Source organism: Cuculus canorus, chromosome Z (assembly GCF_017976375.1).
Source record: "Cuculus canorus isolate bCucCan1 chromosome Z, bCucCan1.pri, whole genome shotgun sequence".
In the NCBI taxonomy this organism is placed as follows: Eukaryota; Metazoa; Chordata; class Aves; order Cuculiformes; family Cuculidae; genus Cuculus; species Cuculus canorus.
Window position 1 is genome coordinate 16747083 of NC_071441.1, and position 25303 is coordinate 16772385.

At 39.6% G+C, this 25303-nt stretch overlaps 2 protein-coding genes across 2 annotated transcripts; one reads left to right on the forward strand and one right to left on the reverse strand.

The window, feature by feature from the left end:
- Nucleotides 1–619: 619 nt before the first annotated feature.
- ANKRA2 (ankyrin repeat family A member 2) lies at nt 620–9205 on the reverse strand. The gene is made up of 9 exons (XM_054053457.1): nt 9127–9205; nt 7624–8028; nt 5437–5595; nt 4166–4231; nt 3637–3734; nt 3351–3476; nt 2911–2977; nt 2741–2821; nt 620–1749 (listed from the first exon to the last, which is right to left on the reverse strand). The coding sequence occupies exons 2-9, from the start codon at nt 7922–7924 to the stop codon at nt 1694–1696; spliced, it is 954 nt and encodes a 317-aa protein (XP_053909432.1). The 5' UTR covers nt 7925–8028; nt 9127–9205; the 3' UTR covers nt 620–1693.
- A 52-nt stretch (nt 9206–9257) lies between these two features.
- UTP15 (UTP15 small subunit processome component) lies at nt 9258–23419 on the forward strand. Its single transcript, XM_054053456.1, has 12 exons — nt 9258–9493; nt 10199–10291; nt 10377–10561; nt 11698–11876; nt 13546–13671; nt 14297–14432; nt 15553–15637; nt 17503–17652; nt 17822–17923; nt 18126–18259; nt 18742–18800; nt 19294–23419. Exons 1-12 carry the CDS (start codon nt 9404–9406, stop codon nt 19515–19517), a joined length of 1563 nt encoding a protein of 520 aa, XP_053909431.1. The 5' UTR covers nt 9258–9403; the 3' UTR covers nt 19518–23419.
- Nucleotides 23420–25303: the final 1884 nt, after the last annotated feature.

Genomic DNA, 25303 nt, shown 5'->3' on the forward strand with positions numbered 1-25303 from the left:
TGCTTACGGAAACACATGATCACTACATAGTGAGATGATATCTGTATGTACTGTTAAAGAGAAGAGCTTCTGAAATGTCTCTTTCAAAAGCTTATCTACTATTTGTGCAAAATTATTACATGTCCCATCACCCTGTGTAGTTTTGATGAAGTGCAGGTGTCCCAGAAAATCAGCCACCATTGCCTGTTTTTTCAACTAATTTAAAAATCATAATTGATGTCCAACTGAACTGAACACTGGGACATCCCACCAAACTGAGGGACAGGTGGCTGGAGAGCAGCCCCACAGAAGGTCATCTGGCAGACAGGGTTGACAGCAAGGCGAATATGAGTCAGCAGCGTGCCTGCCAGCCCAAAGGCCCAACCACGTCCTGGGATGCGTCAAGAACAGCATCACCCATCAGCTGAGGGAGTGGATTCTCTACACTGCACTGGTGCAGCCTCACCTCTAGTACTGTGGGCAGTTTGGGGCCCTTCAACGTAAGAAGAACATTATAGAGTGTCTTCAGGGGAGGGCAACCAAACTGAGGAAGAACCTTGGGGACAAGACTTACGAGGAGTGGCTGAGGTCACTCAGTTAGCTTAGCCTGGAGGAGGCTGAGGGGCGCCCTCATGGCAGACTACACTCTCCTCAATGGGAAGCAGTGCAGGAGGAAGTGCTGATCTGCTCTCTGGTAACCAACAATGGGGCATGAGGAGATGGAATAAGGACAAGTCAGAGGAAGTTCAGACTGGGCATTGGGAAAAGGTCATTCATTGAAAAGATGGCAGCTGGTCACTGGGAAAAGCTCCCCGGGCAAGTGGTCAAAGGACCAAGCCTGTGAGAGGTCAAGGAGTGCCTGCATGATGCTCTTAGGCATATGGTTTAGTTTTAGGTAGTCCTGTGAGGAACTGGAGTTGGACACTCTGATCCTCTGAGTGTGTCCCTTCCAACTCATCATTCTATGATGCAAAGAACCACACTTTGGTTGAAAAAAGCTGGAAGGCAGTAGGCTCTGGATTCTCTCCTTATACAGCTGTTCTCTGCTTTCAGCCACTGCATGGAGGATATTAAAGAGCTAGGAATTCTGGACTTGCAACTAGGCTTCCTTATACCAAAGATATTTCTGTCTAGGACATTGTGGCCTAGTTGTTTCAGGACTACAAGAGGAAGGCAGAAGTAAGTCAGAAGAAATCAAGGAGGAATTAAACCACCATCCTTCAATTTATTACCAACTTCATAAAAACTGTACAAAGCCAAAAGCTGAAACAGTAATATTAACTGAGGATCATGAAAACAATCACACACAGTGCACATTTTGGTATTATTAACAGTAAAGACATCTATCTTCTATGGTGATATACCTCATCTAAATTTCTAAAATTTCTTCCTGTGAGTATCTATCAATGATGTGATGACACCCACTGCAGTCCATGTAAACATTTAAATAGTCAAAACTGGTTTTATTTACAAAGTTTTTCATGCATGACAACTCACTTTTTCTTCTAAAATTATATAAAACATATTTAGGAAAAAGATGACAGCACATTGTAAGACTATTAAAAAACTTAACTAAAACCAGCAAGTAGTTGAACTGAGGTAAAGTTACAAACCCTTACAACTAAGTTACAACCAACCCTTGTCACTGATTACTGTGCTAAGAAGCAGTTCAAATGTCCAAGCCAAGAACTGACACCTGCAGAAGAGCCAACCATTATTCCTTGATATTTTGAAGTAGCCTTAATAAATGAGACTCAATAACCTGTTGAACTAAAGCAGAGAAAAATAGGTTAATCAGTGTTCAGTGTTTTTTCACATTTTTACGGTCGTGCTACATTTTCCCTGGCAGATGCCAGCTTGTCCTGTACACTCATTTAATAAAAACCAGACAGGAATAAATTCACTCTGGGAAGAAAGTTTGCATTACTTCAGAAAATGAAAGCTTCATATAATGCAAAAACAGTACACGCAGTAAGGCATATGATGGGTTTTGGAGGTGATGATTTGTTCTCTAGTTTGAATAAACAGATAGCATAAGGAAAGCACATTTTTAAGCCTTTACATGAAAAGTAGGCAAAAATGTTCATTAGAAACTACTTCTGTGGAACGTTTTGAGATTGAACTCTCAGAGTAGTCCTCTAAATATCTGTGAAGTTACTGGCCTCCCCATAAGCAAAGGGCTCTACTTGGAAGAGCTGTACAGGCAGTGCTGGGCTTCTCTTCGGATGCAGTTCATTCCCCTAATGGACCATTTCCCAACATTTCCCAGCTTTCAAAATGAAGGCAGCATGAGAGAAAAACAATAGAGAGTCCCTTCTTCACCCCCGTTTTCCAGAACACAGTAAGGTAGCCTGATTAACTGATCCAGGCACTATTATTGTCTGCCTCCAAGATGAAGAGCTAGAGCTAGTCTGACAGCAGAAGAAGGTTTTGCGAACTACTTCACACCGTGTCAATCAGTAGAGCACCAGGGTGGGGGAGCAGCTCAGCTCCCCTTGTCTGGATCATGGCTGCACCAGCCCTAGACACCATTATTTATGCCCACAGATGCAGATTCAGGTCAGTGACATTTTCTCACTAGGGACCAGGCTTTCTGAGACAGGCATGGCAACTCCTACCCATTTTGGGCAGACACATTTAGGTGTGTTAGGATTTGTATGACAGGAATCTTTTGCAAAACCTCCACTATGCCATTACAGCAGCTACATAAAAAAAGAGCAGAAAAAATAAAAATCAAAGCGTTTATATTTTCAGTACTCACCACTCCGATAGCCCAAGGCTACAGCCAAATCCATGGAATTATAGCCAGCATCTGTTTCAATAGTTGGATCAGCACCACTTTCTACGTAAAACACAAAAAGAAACTCTTATTTCTGACAGTGAAAACTGACAGTTCATTATTACTAAATTTGGCTTGGACAATCTGCTTACCAAGGAGAATTTTTACACATTTCACATGGTTCCCATGTACTGCATACAGCAAAGGTGTGCCTCCGTTCTACAAAAGCAGAGAATAGCCTTAAACATTTAATGACTGAGCAGTCTGCAACTGCAATTCCTTAACGCGCCAGTGTACTTCTGTGTATCACTAAGAGACAGGTTTTACAAAAATGAGGTTTTTTCACAATTTCTATCTTTTTTTTCATCTACTGTTCTGACTGTAAGCTCACCCTTCTATAAGGACTCAGCATCAGACTCATTCTCTTTTTACAAGAAGTCAAGTAGGGCCAACTTCTATTATCCTGTGGAAGCTTTGAAACTCTCAGGTATTTCAGAAAAGGTAGAACAATTTTCAAACCCAAGCCGATACTGTGCCCAGTTTCAAATTTCTGACCAAAGCACTCGCTGACATAATTTTAAGTTAGACTTACCCAGTCATACTCATTGACATCAACTCCACAGTCGAGCAGCATTTTGACAATATCTGTATAACCTTTACTGCAAGCCAGCGAGAGGGCACTTTCTCGCCCTTTCCCCAAAATCTGAGGATCGGCACCCTGAAATAATAATTAAAAGATCAAACTAACCACACCTTTTTTTATTGTGAGGTTTTACACAGAACTTAACTTTAAAATTTATAAGTGAACAGAACACTGACAAACTTAAAAAAGCAAACTGAAATAAAAGGAAATTAATTTAACTGTGTTTTTTCCTTACATTCTGGAGGAGAAATTCCACAACTGCTATCTGCCCATGAGCTGCAGCCCACATCAGAGGAGTAAATCCTTCTTCATCCTTATGATTGATTACATTTTCTGTTTAAAGAAAAATACGCAACTTAGCAATCCCTTTCACTAATGCACTGTATAATCTCGTGAAATGCATTGACATATCCATGATGAATGGACTGATGTACCAGTGTGTCCTAGAAGTCATCTTCATCTTAACTTTAAAAATAAAAATTCTATCCCAATGGTAGTGCAAATATCATCGTCCAAGAAATAAAAAATAGCAATTCCTATTAACGCTAACATTTAATTTAAAACCCAAATAATAGCAATGACTGAATAGGAGACTACTGTGAAACAATAGTCCACATCTGCAAAGAACAGACACCTCAAATATCCTTCAATTTGTATGAGAATTGAAGATTTTTTTTAATACAGCTTTTGGGAAAAAGTCAAGCACAACAAGGTATAAATGCCCCAAGTAAAAAAGGAAGGCATTTAATCTCCCTCTGTCTCACCTTGTTCAATACGTGTGGCCAGATATGACATTTCTCCCTGAGCAGCCAGCTGATGAACTGATAAAGCTGCAAAAAGGGAAAGAAAAGCATGTGTTACGCGTACCAGTTTTCATTCTGCTGTATTTGGAACTGGGCATAACATGCTCCTTGGCTTAAGCCAGAACAAGAACTTGGATTTGATAGGGTACATAGTTTTCACTTTATACTCTGAACTGGAATACCTATATTAAAAACTGAAAAGTTCCTAAAGAGTTTCATAGGTTTAGGTAATTTTTTAACCAATGAATAAATCATAGTAGAAACCAAAGATATAGTACTTCCTACACTGTTTACAAGGCAACGTGGTCTCTTCTCCACTGCTCAGTCAGCAACCCAAAATCACACTAAAAACATTTATGAAATGAAAATAAGCATCTTTTGATAAATAAAGGCTGTTTAATTTAAAAATGACATCTAAGGAAACCTGTCATGCTGCTCAATAAAGCCCATAGCATGAGTCTCACTCATAGATCAGATACTACAAGACGATACAGAATGTGACATCTATAGGGGAAAAAAAATACTGTGGGGGTTTTAAATTTTTTTTTTATTTTTAATAAAATTACCACTAAAAGTAGAATAATTCCTAAGAGATTATGAAGAAAAAATATCTCTGAGCCCACACTAAACTCTACAAAGGTGCATGGTTTTGAAAATTAGAATTTGGAGCAAGTCTGAAAGGTGCTCAGAAAGTAATATATTACAAATTATCCACATGATACAATCACAAAATTATTTAACAATTACATAAAATGTAAATGCTCACTTTCCTCTTCCTATTCACTACATGGAGTTTTGATTATTTTTTTCCAGAAAGAGTGTGTTCAGAGGCCTTTGCTGCAGTTCCAGATTAATTTTTTCCCATGCAAGCAGCCTTTTATTTAAACTTTTGACGTATAATTTATAGAGGAAATAATCTACAGATTAAGTAAATTACTGAGAATGAATTTATAAAGAAATTAATTTATAAAGAAAACGCTTGACAATTAACAAACCCCCATAATTAATACAGCCTTTTTGACTTTCAAAATCCGTGACAATCATGATCAGAAAAATCTTACCTATATCTTTTAAATCAAGAATTGGATCCTTTCTGGAAAATATGCTTCAGTCATGAATTCAATACAGCAGGTGCATTATTATTTTATAGTTAGAACCATTTGAAATTAAACAAGACTATCTCAATGTTTTTCTCCTATATTAACATTCATTACAACAACAAACATACTTACAGTTTACAAGCAGAGGTGTTGTGGAGACTTCATTTCCCCTGTGTTTGTTAGTTAGTGTAGTTGATTGTTTTATTGGTGAGAAATGCTTAGTAGTGGATGGAGTATAAACATGTCTTACTTGAATTCCAGGGGAAGGAGAAGTGTGGATGTTGCATTCAGCTATATTAAACAGAAAGAAGAGGCAGAACTTTAATAATACTAAGAACACTAAAAGCAAGCTACAGATTCTAACTCAAACTACGAAGCACCAGCATCACAAGATCTTTTGTTACATGTACTTTCTCCACTGTCACTGTATATTGTGAGAGTTGAATAAATGGTTGTACTCACTTCTAGCATAAAACAATGCTGCTACCCTATACGTTAGCGTGGCATAACGTCACCCAGAGACAAGCTGGTGTCTAAACTAGGTAAGACATTGTCTAGGTTTTCAACATGCCTGGCATGGATTTATCAGGTAGGACAACTCCACTTAGCCTGTCTTAGCCTTACTAACACCCTCCAGTGCAATAACACAAGGCAGCTCTGGTCAGCCATGCAGTGAGGTAACTGCTCAGCTCATTCCTTTGCCTACTCCCATACCAGTTCACTGTGTGGGTGGAGATGACCTTCACCAATTTTCTTCACCAGAATTTTTTCCACTGCTGTTGGATAAAACTGTAACTGCATTACCTTATGAATACTTATCCAGCAGGAAGACAGATAACTAACTACTGCTCCAGACTAACAGACATAAAATGCAACAGCAGGTCACCACTTAGAATTCACTAAGTCTTTCAGTGTTTCTGTGTTCATTTGAACTAACTTTCCTAGTTTTCTATTAGAATCCAATGGCATTTCATTACATAATACATATATGTTATCTTGGCTTCTAACTCTCAAAAGCAGCTTTTGGTAGTGAGAAGTAGTTGAGAAGCCAAATCATTTTTAAGAAGCTAACTGATTAAACATTGACTGGACAGACATATTGAAGGACTGAACTCCATTATTGGCTAAATTGGTTTGACAGCAGTGTGCACTGGTAATTAAGCAAACCGAATTCACACCGTAGAGAACTTCATGATCACAAACCCCAGCACAAATCTGGGGGAAGAACCAATTAAAAGAAATAAAGAGTAACAGGATGAAAAAAAAAATTACATTTTGTTTGCCCATCAAATAGCTACAGCTGACATGACCAAATTAAAAGACCTATCAAGAATTTTTGACCTGCGGTCCCTGGATCCACAGTACTATTTCTAAGAGGTTCACAAATGTTACCTAAGAAAAACAATCCTATCGCTGATCAGTCTAAATTTGCTGTTTAGGTCTGCATCTCCACTAGTAAGCACTTAGGGCATGCAATCAAAAAAGTTTGAAAACTACAATGGCTGAACTGCAGCCAAACAATACAAATCACAGGAACTATCAAAACTCACAACAGGCCTGTGTATTTGTTACAGGAAATGGGTAAAATTCAATCTCATGAAAAGATACATCATGAACAGTCTGAAATACGACAGCACTGGAAACCACAATTGTTAAGGGGAAAATGATGCAAGTCCTACTTTTGTTCTCAATCAACATGCTCAGCCATCAGAAAACATGGATCAGTTCTGGTGAAGCTGCCCAGCAAAGGCTGGAGATTAGCTGCATCCAGAACTGGAGCAACATTCACTGTGAAGTAGCATGAAGCTGAGTTGCAAGCCAATCACTACCACAACTACCGGCTTTGTACAGCCATACCAATAAAACAAAGTCAACCACATGACCTGTTATTTTGTTGTGATACCAGTGAAAAGACAAAACATGTCGCAGAAAGCTACTGAAGCTTAAATGATCATATGGTGCTTTCTGTAGGATTTTGTGAAGATACACACATCCCATAATGTGTAGCATGTTATAGGACATGCTGCACAAGAATTAATCTTGTTTTCATGGTCTGCATCAGCTCTTATTAAATAAGACACTTTTATGCCACTACTTTTTCAAATTAAAAAAAGAAATTAAAAAGTGATATTAAAAAAGAATTCTGGGGAAATTATTTGTACATTAATAATCCACTAAGCATATAATAAAAATGTTAGTAGAACAAATCGTAGAAAACTATTACTGAGCAACACACATATAAGACAGAAGCTTTTTTAAAGCCACAACTTAACATGTTGACACAGTCCACAGATGACAATTTGTACCATAAACTTTAACCTTTAAATAAGACAGATGCCACTTCAAGGTCAGAGTTAACTTGGTCTTGAATGTTTTTACTGTCCTCCTCATTCAAAGATTTCACAAATCGTGAGCAGACATTCATATCAAATCTATTGGGCAAAATGAATTTCATTCCCATGGCGACACTCTGTGCTGGGCCTTCCTCTGCACTAGAGTCAAGCTGATGCTCCACTTTGATATCCGGCATGGGCAGAAGGCTGTAGCTACTGGGACATTCTTCTACAATTAGCTGGGCCCCAGTATCTAAGTTTGTTGAAGATGTCATGGCCTCAGTCATGTTAGAAGTTTTATGGAAAAAGTTTCTTCATAGTTTCTGTACAAGGACAGTTTCAGCCAACCCAGCTGTATTTAAAGAGATCCAGATCTTCAAACAACCTGCAACTGAACACATGTAACATAGGTTCATGACATTCTGTTGAAGTAACACATAAAACTACACCAAACTTGGCTTCATTTAAGCTTATGGCATTTGGATTTGACAGTCAAAACCATGTTTATCAGTCTTACAAGCTGTCGCAAGCTCCTGACTAGATTCTCCATTTAAATTTTATCACGTGGATATTTAAGTCAAATTCCATAATGAAGCCAGTAGGAGTTTCATCTAAGTGACATTTCAGAATACCAGTCAGGTTGTAATAAAAAAAACACGCTACAACCAACCATGCTTATACCAGGAACAAGCAATAAGGATGACTTCATTGCCTAAGAACATCAGATTTGAAAGAAAAAATAAAGTGAGTTTATATCCCTTTGGAGACAAAGTCTTTCCATAAGCTGAATGAAATCATTAGCTTCTACCACATGTGCAGGAAAATGCCAAATCCCCTTTCAGACCAACAAACGAATGACCACAAAGCATTCCGGAGTATTCGGGCCACTCTGACAGCAGAGCAGTAATACCATGAAAAACACTGTTTGAAAGAAAACACGCTACCAGAGTAACATTAGAATTATAGAACGGTTTGGAAGGGACCTTAAAGATCATCCAGTTCCAAATCCCCTACCATGGGCAGTGACACATCCCACCAGATGAGCCTGCTCAAGGCCCCATCCAACCTGGCCTTGAACACCTCCAGGGATGGGACATCCACAACTTCCCTGGGCAACCTGTGCCAGTGCCTCACCGCTCTCATGGTGAAGAAATTCCTCCCTACGTCCAGTTTGAATCTGCCCCTTTCCAGTTTATACCCATTGTCCCTCGTCCTATCACTACAACCCTTTGTGAACAGTCCCTCCACAGCTTTCCTGTCGCCCTTTCAAGGGCTGGAAGGTACTTTCAAAAGAATACAGTTACTCAGATGAAACTTAACTCTGCCTTAGCTTAAATAAAACACATTCCATTTTCAGTAACGTATTTCCACTACTTCTTGGATCAGTAGGAAGCTCAGCGTCGGGCCGGGTTCCGCGGCACCGCCCGACAAGCGGACCCTACTCTCTCGCGGGCCGCAGCCCTCCGCTGTAAGGGCAGCCTCGCCTCACCTCTCCGCCACCGCCTTCTGGCCTCTACCGGAAACCCGGAAGCGATGGCCCGCGGCTGCGCCGGGGCGGAAGTGACGTTCGATCCTCGGCTGGCGATTGGCCATAGCTGGGCGCTCCCTGATGACGCAGTACGCGCGCCGCCGCGCTGTCCGCCCGCGTGGGGCTCTCGCCATAGCGGCGCTACCGTCGGCTCCGGGGGCTGTGCAGGTCGGTCCGGAGCTCCTCACGAAGAGCAGCGCGGCTCGGCGGCGGCGGCGCGGGACCCCGCGGCTCCGTCATGGCTACCTACAAGCCAGTGGTGGTGCAGACGTGCCCCAAACTTGGGGAGAGGATCACGCAGGACACGGTGTACTGGCGGGGGTACAAGGTGCGAGGCAGTGCTCCGTGGCGGGGCGGGGGGGGCACCCCGCTCTCTTCTCCGTTCCCCCCTATTGGTTTATTCCCCGTCTGCTGTTGGTTTGTGCCCCCTCCCACTGGGTTCCCCCTCCCCATTGAGATTTCCTCCCCAGCTGGTTTCGCTCTTCCCCCCTCCCCCGATTGGGTGCCCTCTTTTCCCACTTCCCCAGCTGGGTTCCTTCTTCCCCCCCCCTCCACCTCCCTGTTGGCCTCTCACACCCCGCCGTTGGTCTCTCCCTCTCTGTTGTTTTCCCTCCACATTTCTTTCCGTCTTCCACTGTCTCTTTGGGTGATGCGGGGTTTGTTAATGCTGCCCTGAAGCCTCGCAGGCAGTGTCCCGGGAAGCCTGCTGCCCCACACTGATCCTACAGACTTAGTTATTGCTGAGAATAATTTAAATCCCTGGTGCAAGTGTTCGAAGTATTCTTAGGGTTGCATGAGTGAATAAGTTTGAGTTTCCCTTGAAACAAAATTAATGTCAGATGTAATGCATTAATCTGAAAAAATTTTTAAGAGCAGTAGACTGGCAGAAGAGAAACTCAGTAGGATTATAATTAAAAGGTTCCTCTAAATGTAATTTTGAGATCTCTGGAGGAAGAGAAATGTTCGTTTTGCTGGTTTCTTTTTTGATTATGTGCTTGCTTGCATTTAATGATCTTTCTCGCAATTCTTTTAGACACCTGTTCAGATAAAGGAATTTGGTGCTATAAACAAAATTGATTTCTCGCCGGTTTCTCCATATAATTATGCTGTCACGGCCTCCTCAAGGGTAAGTGGCTTTCTGAGGTTTTCATGTTCTTGTCCCTCAGCTGATACCAGATGAGCAAACTTTTTGTCTTCTTGCTTTTTACTAGATCCACATTTATGGTCGTTACTCTCAGGAGCCAGTAAAAACCTTTTCTCGCTTCAAAGATGCTGCTTATTGTGCTACATACAGAGATGATGGCAATCTGCTTGTTGCTGGCAGTGAGGAAGGTAGCATTCGCCTCTTTGATGTTAGTGGAAAAGCACCGTTGAGACAATTTGATGGTCATTCCAAGTAAGACAGTGTTGTTTTTTTAATATGTGTGTATAAACTTGTTTGGTGTATTTATGCGTGTCTGCTTTGCATGTTGCTTAACATCTGAACAATATCAGTCTATGTTTCTTGCAACTGTCTCACATAGATCTTGCTGAAAAGTATGTTTTTGAAATTAATTCAGAACTGGAGTGACTTTTAAGAAAATTAAATATAAATTGAGTGCAGCGGAGAATAAATGTATATTCTAATTTAGGTAGGTGGCTGTTAACATGCTGTGTAGACAAGTCTTTTGACTGCTTGGTGCTGTTAAGCATGTTTTCTTTGATGCTGGCAGGAAAAGAGTTCTAAAAAACGGGTAAACAAAGCCAGTGAGGAAATATGCCAGGAAGAGCAGGAATCACTTAAAGAAACATAACAATGAGTGTGTGTTGGTGGGGTGGGTTTGGGGTTGGGAAGGAGTTAAAGGAGTAGTTCTGATGTACCAGTAAGAAGAACATGATAGTAACAGATTAAACAGATTGCTGTTCTGTATAAGACCAATACACGTTCAATCTATAGAACAACAGCAACAACAAACACTTTCTCAGGAGAACACACTGGCGCACCTTAAGTGTGTTACTGTTGGATGTCTGTAGTTGTAGACTGGGTATTATCTTATGTCTTGACCACTAGGTTAACTGTAATAAGGTTTAGGGTAGCTGCATTTCTTGTCAAAATCATTCTCTGTTAGGATGTGATGATGATAATACAGATTAAAATAGTGATTTTGAAGGACAAGAAGAATGTCTGACCCAGTTATACGTAATGCTCACTATTATAATTTATTTTCTAATAATGATAGTGCTAATAGATAGACTTTTAAGTAATGAATGCAGAATTTATAGCTTTGGAATGAGCATTAGCAAACCTGTCAAACCTTTAAAACAGATCATATCAGTGCTTAGGTAAGGGTCTGTCAGCATGATGTTTTTCTGGCTAGAAATACAAAGACAAAAGTGTTTTTAGCCTCTAAAGTGAGGCTTTGTTACTTCTAGCAGTAAATACTTTGCACTCTCAAGTTAGAGGAAATAGTTTAATAAGCTCTTCATACAGACTAACCATTCTAAAAACAAGTATATATTTTAACTTTGGATATTATGGACTTTGTTTTTTAGAGCTGTCCATGTGGTGGGCTTCCTGTCTGATAAATACCGAATATTTTCTGGTGGTGATGATTATTCATCAAATCTGTGGGATATTCCAAGTGCTACAGAAATTGTCTCTTACAATGAACATACTGACTATGTGAGATGTGGCTGTGCAAGTAAAGTTAATGCAGATGTCTTTATAACAGGTTTGATTTTCTTTTTTATATGTGCTGGTGATGGATTGAATTGAAGAAAAATGCAGAAAAACAGTTTTTGATACAGTAGGATCTGGTTTATTTTATCTGTCTTCCTATTCAGTACCTACTTTGTTGTTTCCTTATTGCATGCTTTTTAAGCTTGGCACTGATGTTTGTAGGGAAACTCCAAATGAAATAGTTTTCACATCTCTTTGCTTTAGCTTATTAGGGTTGCTGAAGCTATTCTGACTGGCTTTTGAATGTTTTAAGAAGATCCTGTGAAGAAGATCCCTTAGTTTGGATTGAGTGAAGTGTCCTATCAGTCCTCCTTCTGGAGGAGGACACTGGTTCCATTGCAGTTTGTACAGCCCAAACTGTCAGATTCAAATATAAAAGGTTAGGTGAGGAGTAATGTGAAACCAGTAGCTTTTGGTTTTCCTAGCAGTAGGTCTCTATTCTGTGGTAAATTGATATGAAAAACCCAAAATTCCTTACTTCAGGAGAGACTAGGTTTCATCATTTGCAGATGACACTAAGCTGGGAGGAAGTGTCGACCTGCTGGAGGGTAGGGAGGCTCTGCAAAGGGATCTGAACAGGCTGGACTGCTGGGCCGAGACCAATGGGATGAGGTTTAACAAGACCAAATGCCGGGTCCTGCACTTGGGGCACAACAACCCTATGCAGCGCTACAGACTGGGGGAAGAATGGCTGGAGAGCTGCACAGAAGAGAAGGACCTGGGGGTGCTGGTTGACAGCCGACTGAACATGAGCCAGCAGTGTGCCCAGGTGGCCAAGAAGGCCAATGGCATCTTGGCTTGTATCAGAAATGGGGTCACCAGCAGGTCCAGGGAGGTTATTCTCCCTCTGTACTCGGCACTGGTGAGACCGCATCTTGAGTACTGTGTTCAGTTCTGGGCCCCTCACCACAAGAAGGATGTTGAGGCTCTGGAGCGTGTCCAGAGAAGAGCAACAAAGCTGGTGAGGGGGCTGGAGAACAAGTCGTATGAGGAGCGGCTGAGAGAGCTGGGGTTGTTTAGCCTTGAGAAGAGGAGGCTGAGGGGAGACCTTATTACTCTCTACAACTACCTGAAAGGAGGTTGTGGAGAGGAGGGAGCTGGCCTCTTCTCCCAAGTGACAGGGGACAGGACTAGAGGGAATGGCCTGAAGCTCCGTCAGGGGAGGTTCAGGTTGGATATCAGAAAAAAATTCTTCACAGTAAGAGTCATTGGGCACTGGAACAGGCTGCCCAGGGAGGTGGTCGAGTCGCCTTCCCTGGAGGTGTTTAAGGAACGGGTGGATGAAGTACTTAGGGACATGGTTTAGGGAGTGTTAGGAACGGTTGGACTCGATGATCCAATGGGTCCTTTCCAACCTTGTGATTCTGTGATTCTGTGATCAGGTTGCCTGATACTTGTTGTTATAAATACACTCGATTAATGGAAGGGAAATGAAATTAATACTTAAATTAGTTTTAAGACCTGAAATTGCTAGAGCTACAATTAGAAGACTTGTCACCTAAAGGCTATAAATTAACCAAGGTTAGTCAGAGGAGTTTAAGTGTATGGTCTAAAACTGTATCCATTTGGCAGGAGTTCTTGTAGATTGTAGGACATAACTGTTTCAATTTCTGAAATAATTGAAATGATGAAACTGAAGCTATTTACATTGTCGTTTACAGGTTCCTATGATCACACTGTGAAACTATTTGATGCACGAACAAAAAGTAGTGTCATGACAGTAGAACATGGCCAGCCTGTGGAGAGTGTATTACTGTTCCCTTCTGGTGGGCTTCTGGTTTCTGCAGGTACTTCAAAAAAATCTAATTTCAGCTCTGTGGTCCTAATTTGAGAAAACTTCAGGTGCTTCTTTTTTTGTGTGGTATTTTTAATTTGGTAATGAAGTGGTAATGATGTAATAGCTGCATTTCTCAAAGAAAGATCGTGAGGAATTTGTGTTGAGCTAGAGGGTCAAGGTTAGGAGTTGTTTTGTCTCTGGTTTGATTTTCTCGTAGTTGGTTTAAAAAAAACAACCCACCAAACTACAGCATTTTTAATGGCAAGATCCAAACTTTAATTAGCCAAGTGCTGAAGTGAAGGAATCAGCATACTTAAATTTCGAAAGAAATGGAACTATATCTTTCTCTTGATGATGGTAAGGCTTTTTTAGTCTTGCCATTGCATCTGAAGTCATGTAACACAATGGTGTCTGGATTATTTTTGCTAAGGAGTCTGTTGAATCATTCAGCTGCAGGATGGCCTGAAAAAGTGCTCTGAGGTAGTGTGTCTTATCCCAGGAGACAGTCAAAATGAATGGGTACCATGAGCACGTACAGGAAGACCTGTGTTAGGAAGGAGGCACTGTATCACTGTGAAAATGTCACAAGAGAAGAGTAAATGTGTCCATATATCCTGTGTGCTTCCTTCTCACAGGAGGTCGATATGTCAAAGTCTGGGATGTACTAAAAGGAGGGCAATTACTCGTCTCACTTAAAAATCACCATAAAACTGTAACTTGTTTATGCCTGAACAGCTCTGGACAGAGGTTATTGTCAGGATCCTTGGACAGGTTAGTACAGTTTGTGGCTTTTTGTGGTTTAAATTCTTAGGACTTTCTTCCTTTGAAAGTTATTATACGTCAGTATGAATCTGTGGATTTTTTTGGGACTTAAACCACTTTTAACTGTTAGACACATAACTTGTTAGAAAATATGTCTTGGGGCCAAGATACGTACTGCAATACACATTAACCATTTCCTGTTATTATCCTGACTGTGAGTAGAGGTTACATTTGCCATTTGGGAATGTGTGTGTGAAACTGAATAAGCATTAGTTTTTCCGAATCTCTAAACTGACCTTTACAATCTTCATGAAATGGCTATTCTTAACTTTAATACAGTTTAAGTAACCGAAAGTGTATCAGTGTTCACCTCTAAAGAGCCTGTGTTTCGTGTCACTCTCTACTGTTGCTTTTTGTACCCAGGGTGCACAGGTGAAATATGTCCTTCTTCCTTTTTTATTTGGGTTGAGTTGATGAGTAGTGCTATTCAATTGGTTATCTCTGAGACTAGAAATTTGAAGTAGTCTGAAATGCCTGTGCTCTCTCCTGTACCTCCCTCCCCCTCTCAGGCCTTATGATTACAAACTATAAGCTGAAGGATTACACTAGCTGTGCAGCTGTTTGTCATTCAGTGCTCCTAACACTGAAGTTTATACTTGTTGCAAGATAATGTTTTGATTTTCCATTTGATAAATATTTTCTTCCTTCAATCAAGTCATTGAATGACAGCCTGATTAAAAAAAATCTGTGGATTTACTTCAAAAAATTGTCAGTAGATCTTACATTTAAAATTACAGAACAAATTTGAAGACCTGCTAAGTTAGTTTCCTAATGAGCAGATAGTTGCTACATCTACCTTCAGTTTCTTCTTCTCTCTTTGCCCCATTTTCATGGGTTTTTCTTTAGAGGAGTGAGGGTAATACTTTCTTGACTTTTATCTTTTAACAGAACAATTCTGTTACAGTGGAGGTAAGTAGTTACTAAGAAGCTCAGTGATAGTCTGAAGAATGCTTTCTATAAACGCTTGTTTCCTTAGATGATTTATGGAAGTTGGGAGTAATAAAATTCCTGCCAGGTGTCTACAATAACGCATTAGTAATGAGGATTTAATTGTTACTCTTTTGTACAGGCATGTGAAGATTTACAGTACTACTTCCTACAGAGTAGTACACAGCTTTAATTATGCAACATCCATCCTCAGTCTTGCGTTGTCGGTAAGTACATTAGAAATCTTTCTAGGCAAGGTTATTACTGATATCGTTTAAGTCACTAAAGTAATTTTTACTTTCATTGCTGTTGGGTGTTTCAGAAGAATGCTGTACATGTGAAGCACGATTACTGACTATATTCCTTCTGAGTAAAAAATGCATTAAGAGGTTTTAAACGTAATACATTCGGATGCCAGATATTGCCTTACTAGTTTTGTACAAAACCATGTGTTTATCAAGGATGGGATATATTATAGGGAAAGTATTCTGTATAGAAGGGAAGTCCTTTGACTTTTAAGAAAATTCTATACATGTTTTGCCTTTCAGAAACCTGGTGAGTCCCCTTGTTGTGGCAGTGGTGAAAGGAAAAAACATAGTTCATTTGTTGAAAAATTTAGAATAGGGTGAGCTTGTCTTGAAAGTTGCTGATGTAGGGTTGGTCTGAGAAAGAAAAGAGGAGAGGGCATGAGGTATGATCATAAGCTTTGCCAACACGTATGTCTTAGTGTCTTGCAAAGAGAAAGCAGAGCCTCATTTCTCTGAAGCATTTGAGTTCCAATGGATAAGTCACCTACTGGACAGAAATGTGGAGGCTGGTACCACTTTATCAAATAATGATGTTGTCATGTAATCACTCTTATGTAGCCTCTGAAGGACATGTAAAAGGATCTTTGAGGGATCTTTACAGCCTTTGCTATTTTACTAATGTCCTCCTCTTCTGGACCCTAGAGGAAAGTGTGTGTGGAAGGGATGTCTTCCTTTCTTCATTTCCTGTATTGTTCCCTAGGAAGCTAGATCTAAATGAGTTTTGAATTATTTGGTTGAGGTGAAGAGTACAGGACCAAAAAAAAAACCCATACCTTTTAAGCCTTTACAGCAGCTGCAGAACATGCAATACTTGTAGTTTGACATTTCTAGAGCTGTGTGCGTATCTTCTGAAACAATAGTCTCCCAAAGTCCAAACTAATTTTCAGATGAGAAATTAGCTTGCCAGAGCGTAGTTTCTGTGTAATTCAAAGAATTTCTCTTACATAAACCTGTTTAGTTTCTCCTTGAGCTTGGACAAACTCTTAACCTTCACTAGATTCCTTGAAAAGGAATTCAGCATTTCTGCTACTTGTTGTGTGAAGTACTACCTCCTTCTGTTCCGTTTGAACCTCTGTTAGTTCCTTTGATTTGTTTGTGGTGTTTTTTGGTGTTTTTTTTTTTTTTTTGTTCTTACCAGCAGTTGAGCATTCAGCTCATGTTTAATGTTTTCATGGAATTATTACTATTAATAGTAACAGGTCAGAACTCACTATTTTATTTATGAAGTTGGTGTTTTTCTCCAGTGCATCATTTAAAATTATTAGCATCAAATACATGCAACCCTTGTTTTGTTGGTGAAATTTATACCAGTGTTTTGACCAGTATTTTGAACAACTTCCCCTTGTTTCTCAAAAGCCTGCTGCTCCGTGATGGCTTTCTCATTGGTGCTGTCGATATCTGCTGTGTGGCATATAACAGCCAAAGGCAGTTGTACATCGAAAAAAAACCAATCCCAACCTGTCATAAATTATACTTGTGCTTCACTAGTCAGGCTCTGATCCCTCTAGGTATCCGTTATTGGGTGGATAACATTGCTTACAGTTATAGACTTGAAGGTGTCCCTGTTTTGAACAAGGTATTTAACCATGAGACCTAATAGAGATGCCTTCGCTAGATTCCTTGAGAAAGAGTTCAGCATTTCTGCTACTTGTTGTGTGAAGTACTACTTCCTTCTGTTATGTTTGAGCCTTACCACCAAACATAAAATTTAAAAACCGCCATGGGACAACATGCATCATCAAATAAAACATTAGGTTCCTCACTGTGTGATTTCTTAATTTTAGCCTGAAGATGAAACCATAGTTGTAGGCATGACCAACGGGGTGCTAAATATTAAACACAGAAAACCTGAAGAAAGGAAAGAAGACTCTCAAAAAAAGAGACGACCAGCATACAGAACCCATGTCAAAGGGAGAACTTACGTGTCAAAACAGGTACGGAGAGGAAAAATGTATACTGAAGCACTCCTCAGAATTTCTTTCTTTTTGGTATATGCTAAGTGGAAGAAAGTGAAGGGAGGGACGATATGAAGGCATACAAGCTTGTTCATGGTAATCCTTTGTGTCTTTTTCTGTCCTACTCTGAACTCGATTTTCAATCTAGGAAGATTTCTGTGTCAGTAAACCTGTAAAACGCGTTTTGAGGAAATATGACAAGCTACTGAAGAGCTTTCAGTCTTCCAAGGCTCTTGATGCAGTACTGGAGGTAAGGCATTGTTTTTTGTCTCATCAGACTGGTGTGCTGTGATTTGATGTGATATTTTTCTGTATGAGAAACTAAACTTACTTCAGGGTGTAACTAGAAAGGAAGCAAGCTTATGTGGGTTCCGTTTTGGTTTTCCTGATACCAATTTGGTTTACCTGATAAAGATATTCTTTGGTACTAAACTCTTCTTATGTATGTCCAGCCACCCATCCGACTTTATACTCCTGAAGTTACTGTTGCAGTTATGCAGGAACTACATCGCAGAGGAACACTGAGGAGCGCACTTGCAGGCCGAGACGAGAAGCAAATTAATCTTCTTCTTACCTTTGTGGCAAGGTATTTTAACCTGAGTTCTCTCTGACTACTTTAGGACCTCTATTTCTTAATAGCTTTTGCTACAGAGCCTCAGAACATCATAGATTGAGCACTGGTACTCCTGAAATGTCAACCGCCTCCTGCTTTCTGATATCAAGGTCTGGGATTTCACTCAGTGCTTAACTAGTTTACCTGTTAGCACCAAAAAATTTCTAGTAGGATGACAGAGGTTATTTTGCTTTACTAGCCATTTTACCCTTAGTCTTTTATGTGTCCTCAATGACATTTGTATCTTCATCTACCTGAGACTTTTCCTTCAACCCCCACTGCCTTTCTGAAAGGAGTGTAAATACCACATAGCTGTTTTACTCATCTCTGTCTGCTCTTCTGTGACATTTCTTCATGAAGAAAAAATTGTCTATATGCCTGTATGAGAATGCTGCCTGTTGGTGGGAGGAGTGCACTTGGCAAAACCAGTTAAATTCGTCTTCTAATTTTTGCAGGCGGGTGATTGAGCCTAGATTTACTCCTGTACTAGTGACTGTTGCAGATATGATTACTGGTAAGTACAAACCAAAAGATTCTCAAAGCCATATAGTTAGCTAGGAAATAAGGTAAAAAGTGCAGCATTTTAAAGAAACCAAACCTTTACGGGTTTGTTTATAAGTGTGAAGTCAGTGTGAAGAGAATGATCCAAAAAGAATTACTGCCAGCTATCTTTGATCACAGTCAGTATATGATTTGCACCAGGTGCAGGAAGTGTCTCGTTGTCTCTAAGTGTCTTTGGTACTTCATGTTTCTATAGTTGCATCATACTAGTGATTTCTGCTTCTCCACAGAGGTAAAAATAGTATTTGAGGTCGTAAAAACTTCTGTTTCTGTTAGTTTGACTTACTGTTACTGTAAGTACGTACCAATAGTAAACACGGTTAAAGTTGTCTTATTTGTCCACAGAACTTGATGCCAGACTCCTTACATGCATCTTGAACTAGCTAATGTAATTTTAATGTTTGTATAGATATGTGGATTCTTAAGTAATTTTTTTTTCTTTACAGACATTTATCAGCCTGTGGTTGGGCAGTCAGTGATTGTTGACAGACAATTCCTGCGACTTCAGGAAGCCATAGGAAAAGAGATTGACTATCAAGAGGAACTACTAGAAGTATTGGGAATGATGGATACACTGTTTGCTACTTTTACTAAGAAAAGAGATACGTATCTAGATGAGAACAAAAGTAATGGTCTTACAGATGCCATCGAAACAAATAAAAGTGACTGACAGCCATGGCAACAAATTGTCACAAAAATAATGTGGACATGAAATACACGACCTGTTTTTCTGGCAATTTTTTATAATAGTGACTTTCAAAATACCCCTCTATGTTGAAGTTCTGTCTTCCAAACTGTGTGTTTGAGTAGGCAGAATTACTGAAGACAGAGAAAGGACTTTTTCAATATCTTCCATGCAATGTTTTTTTAAATAATTGAATCTTAAAGTTCTATTCTAAAGTAGTATAACTTTTAAAGATGGTTTTATGCATCCAATACTAAGTCATTATTTGATTCAGAGAAACAGTAAACAATTTTCAGTTTTATTTACCAGAAAATAATTGAGTTTTGTCCAATTTTAATGTGTCATTGTCCTTATTTAAGGTTAATATTCCATCTTGCATATTGAGATGTAGGAAGAAAATCATGTATGCATTTGATAAAACTTGACTACATTGTGTATTCTCTCCCTGCTCCATCTATATTTCAGGCTTTAATGAATTCATAAGAAATGGCAAAGACTTGGGAAAACAAGTGCACGTTATTTTTTTTGTTCTGTTCTGTTTAATGCAGTATAAGAAATACGCTTATGCATATTTAAAAATGTTAGTTTCATTTTTTGAACAGTGTATATACATTTGTGAATTATAATTGTTTAGAAAATAGGTAATTCTTACTTCTAAAGGCAAATTAATTAAAATTAATGCAGTGAGGAAGTAAACTACACACCAGTGTGAAAACCCTCAAGTAAAAGAACTCAAATTTTGTGTAATTCTATCACTTTCAATATACAGTAGATGCAATTGGAGTCTACGTTGTTATCATTATATATTTCAGTACTGGTATAATGGTTTATTTTAGATTCAAGCAGTACTGGAGAAGGATGCTGTACTTTGGAAAGACAGATATGCCAAATACTGCTCAACACGTTTAGGTTGACAGTAGAGTCAAACTTTATCCTTAACCTATTTTCCATGACTTGTGTTTTGTCTGAGGACTGGTATTTATTTGAGCAATAATAAGAATTCCCTGCAAAAGGAATTTGCTCAAGTATGGCACTGGGTATCAGAGGTAGAAATAACTGCAACAATTTTGTGACTTCTACCGAAAATGTTAACGATCTTAGACTGAAGAATATGGAGCAGTACCTGGTCTGCCCTAAAATTAATATGTGAGAAATATATGCCTGGCTACAGTGATTTGCTGGTGTTGGAGACTTATAATAACTAACAAGGAGCATGTTCATAGTTTCCTTGCGCTTACTTTGCTGTTTTAATTTTATTTCTGCTAATAGACTTGAATTTTCTGTTGTGTTTTAGGAAATGTGTGTGTTGCTTTGAATTATGTGAACTTACCAGGCAGTATCTCTTAAGAGACCACACAAAATGAGTTTTCCAGGGAAGGGGAGGCCCTTCCTGCAGCTGGCTTATTCCTTGCCTTGTCAACTCTGAGCAGTCTGAGTTGACTTGAGTTGGAGTTGAAGCACTTGAAGACACTTCTCTTCACTGCCTACTGTTCCATGGCTTAAGAACCAATAACCTTAGCATCAAACGTAATCTTCTTACTGTTAATATTGATTTCTACACTATTTATTCATTGTAGTGCCTTGAAGTATATGTGGCTAGCAGAACCATAGGAAGAAGTGGGGTTAAAATAGCAAATCAATTTTATCTGAATTGGAGAGATGAATTTGATGGGTGGACTGCTTGGTAGTGAATAAAGGATTAGTTGGATGGTCATATCCAGAGGGTAGTGCTCAACTATGCTATGTACAGATGAAGATCAGTGACAAGTGGTGTCCCTTGGGGGTCTGTTCTGGGACGAGTACTGTTTAATGTCTTCATTGGTGACATAGTGGGATAGGGTGCACCATCAGCAAGTCGTAGACAACACCAAGATCTGTGGTGCAGTTGACATGTCTGAGGGAGAGGATGCCATCCAGAAGGGATGTGAACAAGCTTGAGAAGTGGGTCTGTGTGAACATTATGAGTTTCAACAGGGCGAAGTGCAAGGTCCTGCACCTGGGTTGAAGCAACCCCCACTATCAATACAGACTAGGGGAAGAGGTGATTGAGAGCAGCCCTATGGAGAAGGACCTGGAGAGCTGGCATTGCGTGCTCACAGCCCAGAAAGGCAACTGTGTCCTGGGCTGCATCCAAAGAATTGTGGCCGCTGGTTGAGGAAGGTGTTTCTGCCCCTCTGCTCCACTCTGGTACCAAATACCCTACCTGAACTACTGCATCCAGTGATGGAGTCATCAACACAGAAAAGATGTGGAGTGTCCAAAGGAGGGTCACACAAATGATCACAGGAATGAACACCTTTCCTATCCTATAAGGAAAGGCTGAGACCGTTGGGAGCTCTTTAGCCTGGAGAAGGGAAAGCTCCAGGGAGACATTATTGCGACCTTTTCATACCGAAAGAAAGATGGGGCAAACTTTTAGCAGGGCCTGTTGTGACAGAACAAGGGGTAATAATTTTAAACTAGAAGTGTGTAGATCTCTTGTCGATATAAGGAAGGCATTCTTTACAATGAGATTGGTGAAACACTGAAGCAGGTTGCCTAGAGAGATGCAAGAGAAGATACGCTATCTCTGGAAACATTTGAGGTCAGGTTGTATGAGGTTCTGAGCAACCTGATGGAGTTGAAGATGTTCCTGCTCACTATAGGGGGGTTGAACTAGATGACCTTTAAAGACCCCTTACAACCCAAACTATTCTATGATCTTATCTTTGATTTATTACGATGTTTACTATTCACATTATTCTACCAGGTAAATTGCCAAGCTAGACCTGGAAGCAGGTGTGAGGTATAAACACAAACAGAGTCCTGATCAGAACTTGGAAAAACAAATGCTATTTTAAGATATTAATTTCTAAAAAGACTAGTAAAATAAAATTTTGAAGAGTTATCTAACTGACTATTAGATTTTCTGCTACTTGAATAAAAGCAGCCAGCTCTATTACGGGTTCTACTAGATTTGCTGTCTCTGCATTGAAAGCCTGTATTTGTTCTGGTGATTCCTAGTCTGCTCGCCAACCTTGTCTGTTCTTTGTCTCTGCTTGTCTGTTACAAAAATTAATGTTGGGATTGTTTGCTGTTTGTTTGTTGTGGTTTTTTTTAATATTTAGTAATACTTTTTTACCTACATGATTAAGTTACATAGGAGCCAGAATAAGATGCTGCTGTTACCACTGTCATGCCTATCATTCATGTTGTAATTTTATTATAATATTAATAATAATTGTGAATTTTTGCTCTTTAATAGGCTGCTGGTTGAACAAAATAGTAGGAAAGAAGTTCTTTCAGGTCACAGTTTACAGGGGTATTTCTGTAGAGATGAATGTTTAAATACATTACTGTGGTGCCAGGCATGCATATGTTTGTTTTAAAGGTGAAAATTCTATTTCTATGAAAATGTAATTATTTTCCCAGCAATGCATTACCTTATGCCCTGAAATTTAATATTTGAAAGCATTGTGATGGAATGGCATGAAACAAAAAAGTTAGAAGAGTTAATTGTGGTTGGAGGAAGTATAATGCTGGGTGTCATGTTTGCAGAAAGGATGTTCTTTATTCTATACATTCTGCTTATACAGAAAAGTGGGGATTTATTACACACAGAATCTTCCTTGACTTCTAGGCTATTCTGGAACTACCAGATTGATTTGTCTTTGAAATACAGTTAATAAATTATATTTTCCCAGAGCAGATAGTTAAAACCAAAAAGTGTCTGTTACGTTTTTGACATCCTTTTCATAAAAAAAGGGCACATTTGCAGCTCTTTATTGGAAAGAAGAACACCTCCCCACCCCCAATTATTGTTATGGCTCAGGAGCACGGTTAGCATCGACGGCTGCCAGAAAAAAGGTTTTCTAATTGAATACATTCAGACATGGACTGGGTTTCAGAAAGAAGAGTAAAGCAAGGACATTTCTTTCCTGTGTTCAGCCAGCTGAATTACATGGGAGACCAAGGTGATTTGGTTGGTGACTTGGTTGATTGTTGTCAAGCTTTCAACGGAACATTGTTCAGGAAAGGCACTGATTTCTTTTCCCTGGAATTGTGAGTGAAATTTCTATTGCTAGATCATTCAAGTTATAACTTCTTGAGGGTAAAAATACCTCTGTGTTTTAGCATATGTTTTGAAGACCATGCTGCTAGAATTTACAAATTGTATTACTAAAGTTGTTCAAAGCTAAGTAACTAATGATGAGAAAGTAGAAATTCACGAAGTAGTTATGGTCTGACGTTATGATTGAGCTATGCAGAGTGTTTCAAAAATGAGAAACTGAAACAAGCTTATAATGCCTTCTTCACCTCTATCTTCAACATTGACGATGGTCCGTAGGAGCTCTGGAACCCTGTGTTGGATGACACTGGGGGGATGCATAAACTCCCAGCCAATTCTGAATGTGTGTGAGACTTGCTGCTTCAGCTGGTTGGGTGTAAATCTATGGTGCCTGATGGGATTTATTACAGGTACTGGAAAAAGTGGTGGATGTCATTGTGGGATATATCTCCATTATTTTTTTAATAGTCTTGGGAGTCTAGACAGGTCCTAGTTGACTTGAAGCTGGCAAATGTCCTAATTTTCAAGAACGGAAGGGAGGAAGACCCTTGTAGTTACAGACCTGCCAGTCTCACTTCAGTGTCTGATAAAATTATGGGAGAAGGCTATTCTGGGAACTACTGAAAAACGCTTCAGAGAACACAGTCATTAGTCATAGCCAGGATGGGTTGATGAGGGGAATGTCCTGCTTAACCAACTTAATTTGCTTTTATGACAAGGTCACCCATCAAGTTGACCAAGGGAAGCCAGTAGATGTGGTATTTTTGAATTTTAGAAAAGCTGGTGCTGTCTCTCACACTGTACTGGGTAAGCTGTCCAGCATACAGCTAGACAAATCCATAAGACGTTGCATAAACAACTGGTTGATGGATCGTGCTCAAAGAACTTTAGTAACAAGTTATATCAGGCCAGTCACCAGGGGGGTTCCCTGGTTTTAGAGCACTAAATTCTAATTAGGGCACTAGTTCTTTTCAATATCTTTTAAATTTATCTGGATGCAGGAATCTATAAAGTACATCAATTTGCTGGCAGTCACAGCAATAAATAGCAATAAATAACAAAGCAAGCATATATTTCTGTATTGCAGTCTATTACAAAACTACTACTAGTAAAGCAGCATGTATGATTAATTATTTATATACATACATAAACTGATGAAAAAATTTGGGCCAATGAAACCAATCCTAAAAGTGGGACTGGTTTAACCAGGGACAATGTCTTGCTTTAAAGATGATGTGTGTTATGGAGTTTGAAGGCAGCCAGGCATCCGCTGTGAGGATATGATTTCTCTAGGAGATCCCCGAGAAAAGGGTGCATACATGGGAAATTCTCTAAGAGAGAGGCTGCATTTTAAATAAAAAGCAAGTTATTCTTGTCTCACAGAGATAAAAGGATGCATCAGTAGGACAGCCAACTGAAAATATTTTTTTCTATTTTCTTGGAACAAGTTTTTATTTTTTTCAGGTTGGTTTTGTGGTCTTTCCGGTAGAACAGCCAATGGCAGTTCCCAGTTCTTACTTTCTCAGGATTTTTTTCTGGTTTTCCAGACTATTTTTCATCTTTGCAGGTGATAAGTTGCCATTACATTTCCTTGGGTTAGTGCATTTTGAGCACAAACATTTCAGGATGTTTGCAATTTCTTGGTGCCCAGCTGCACTTCAAAGATGTGCCCCTCAAGGATGCTCTTGTTGCTGGGCTGGCAGCACTTAGTCAATATTTCAGC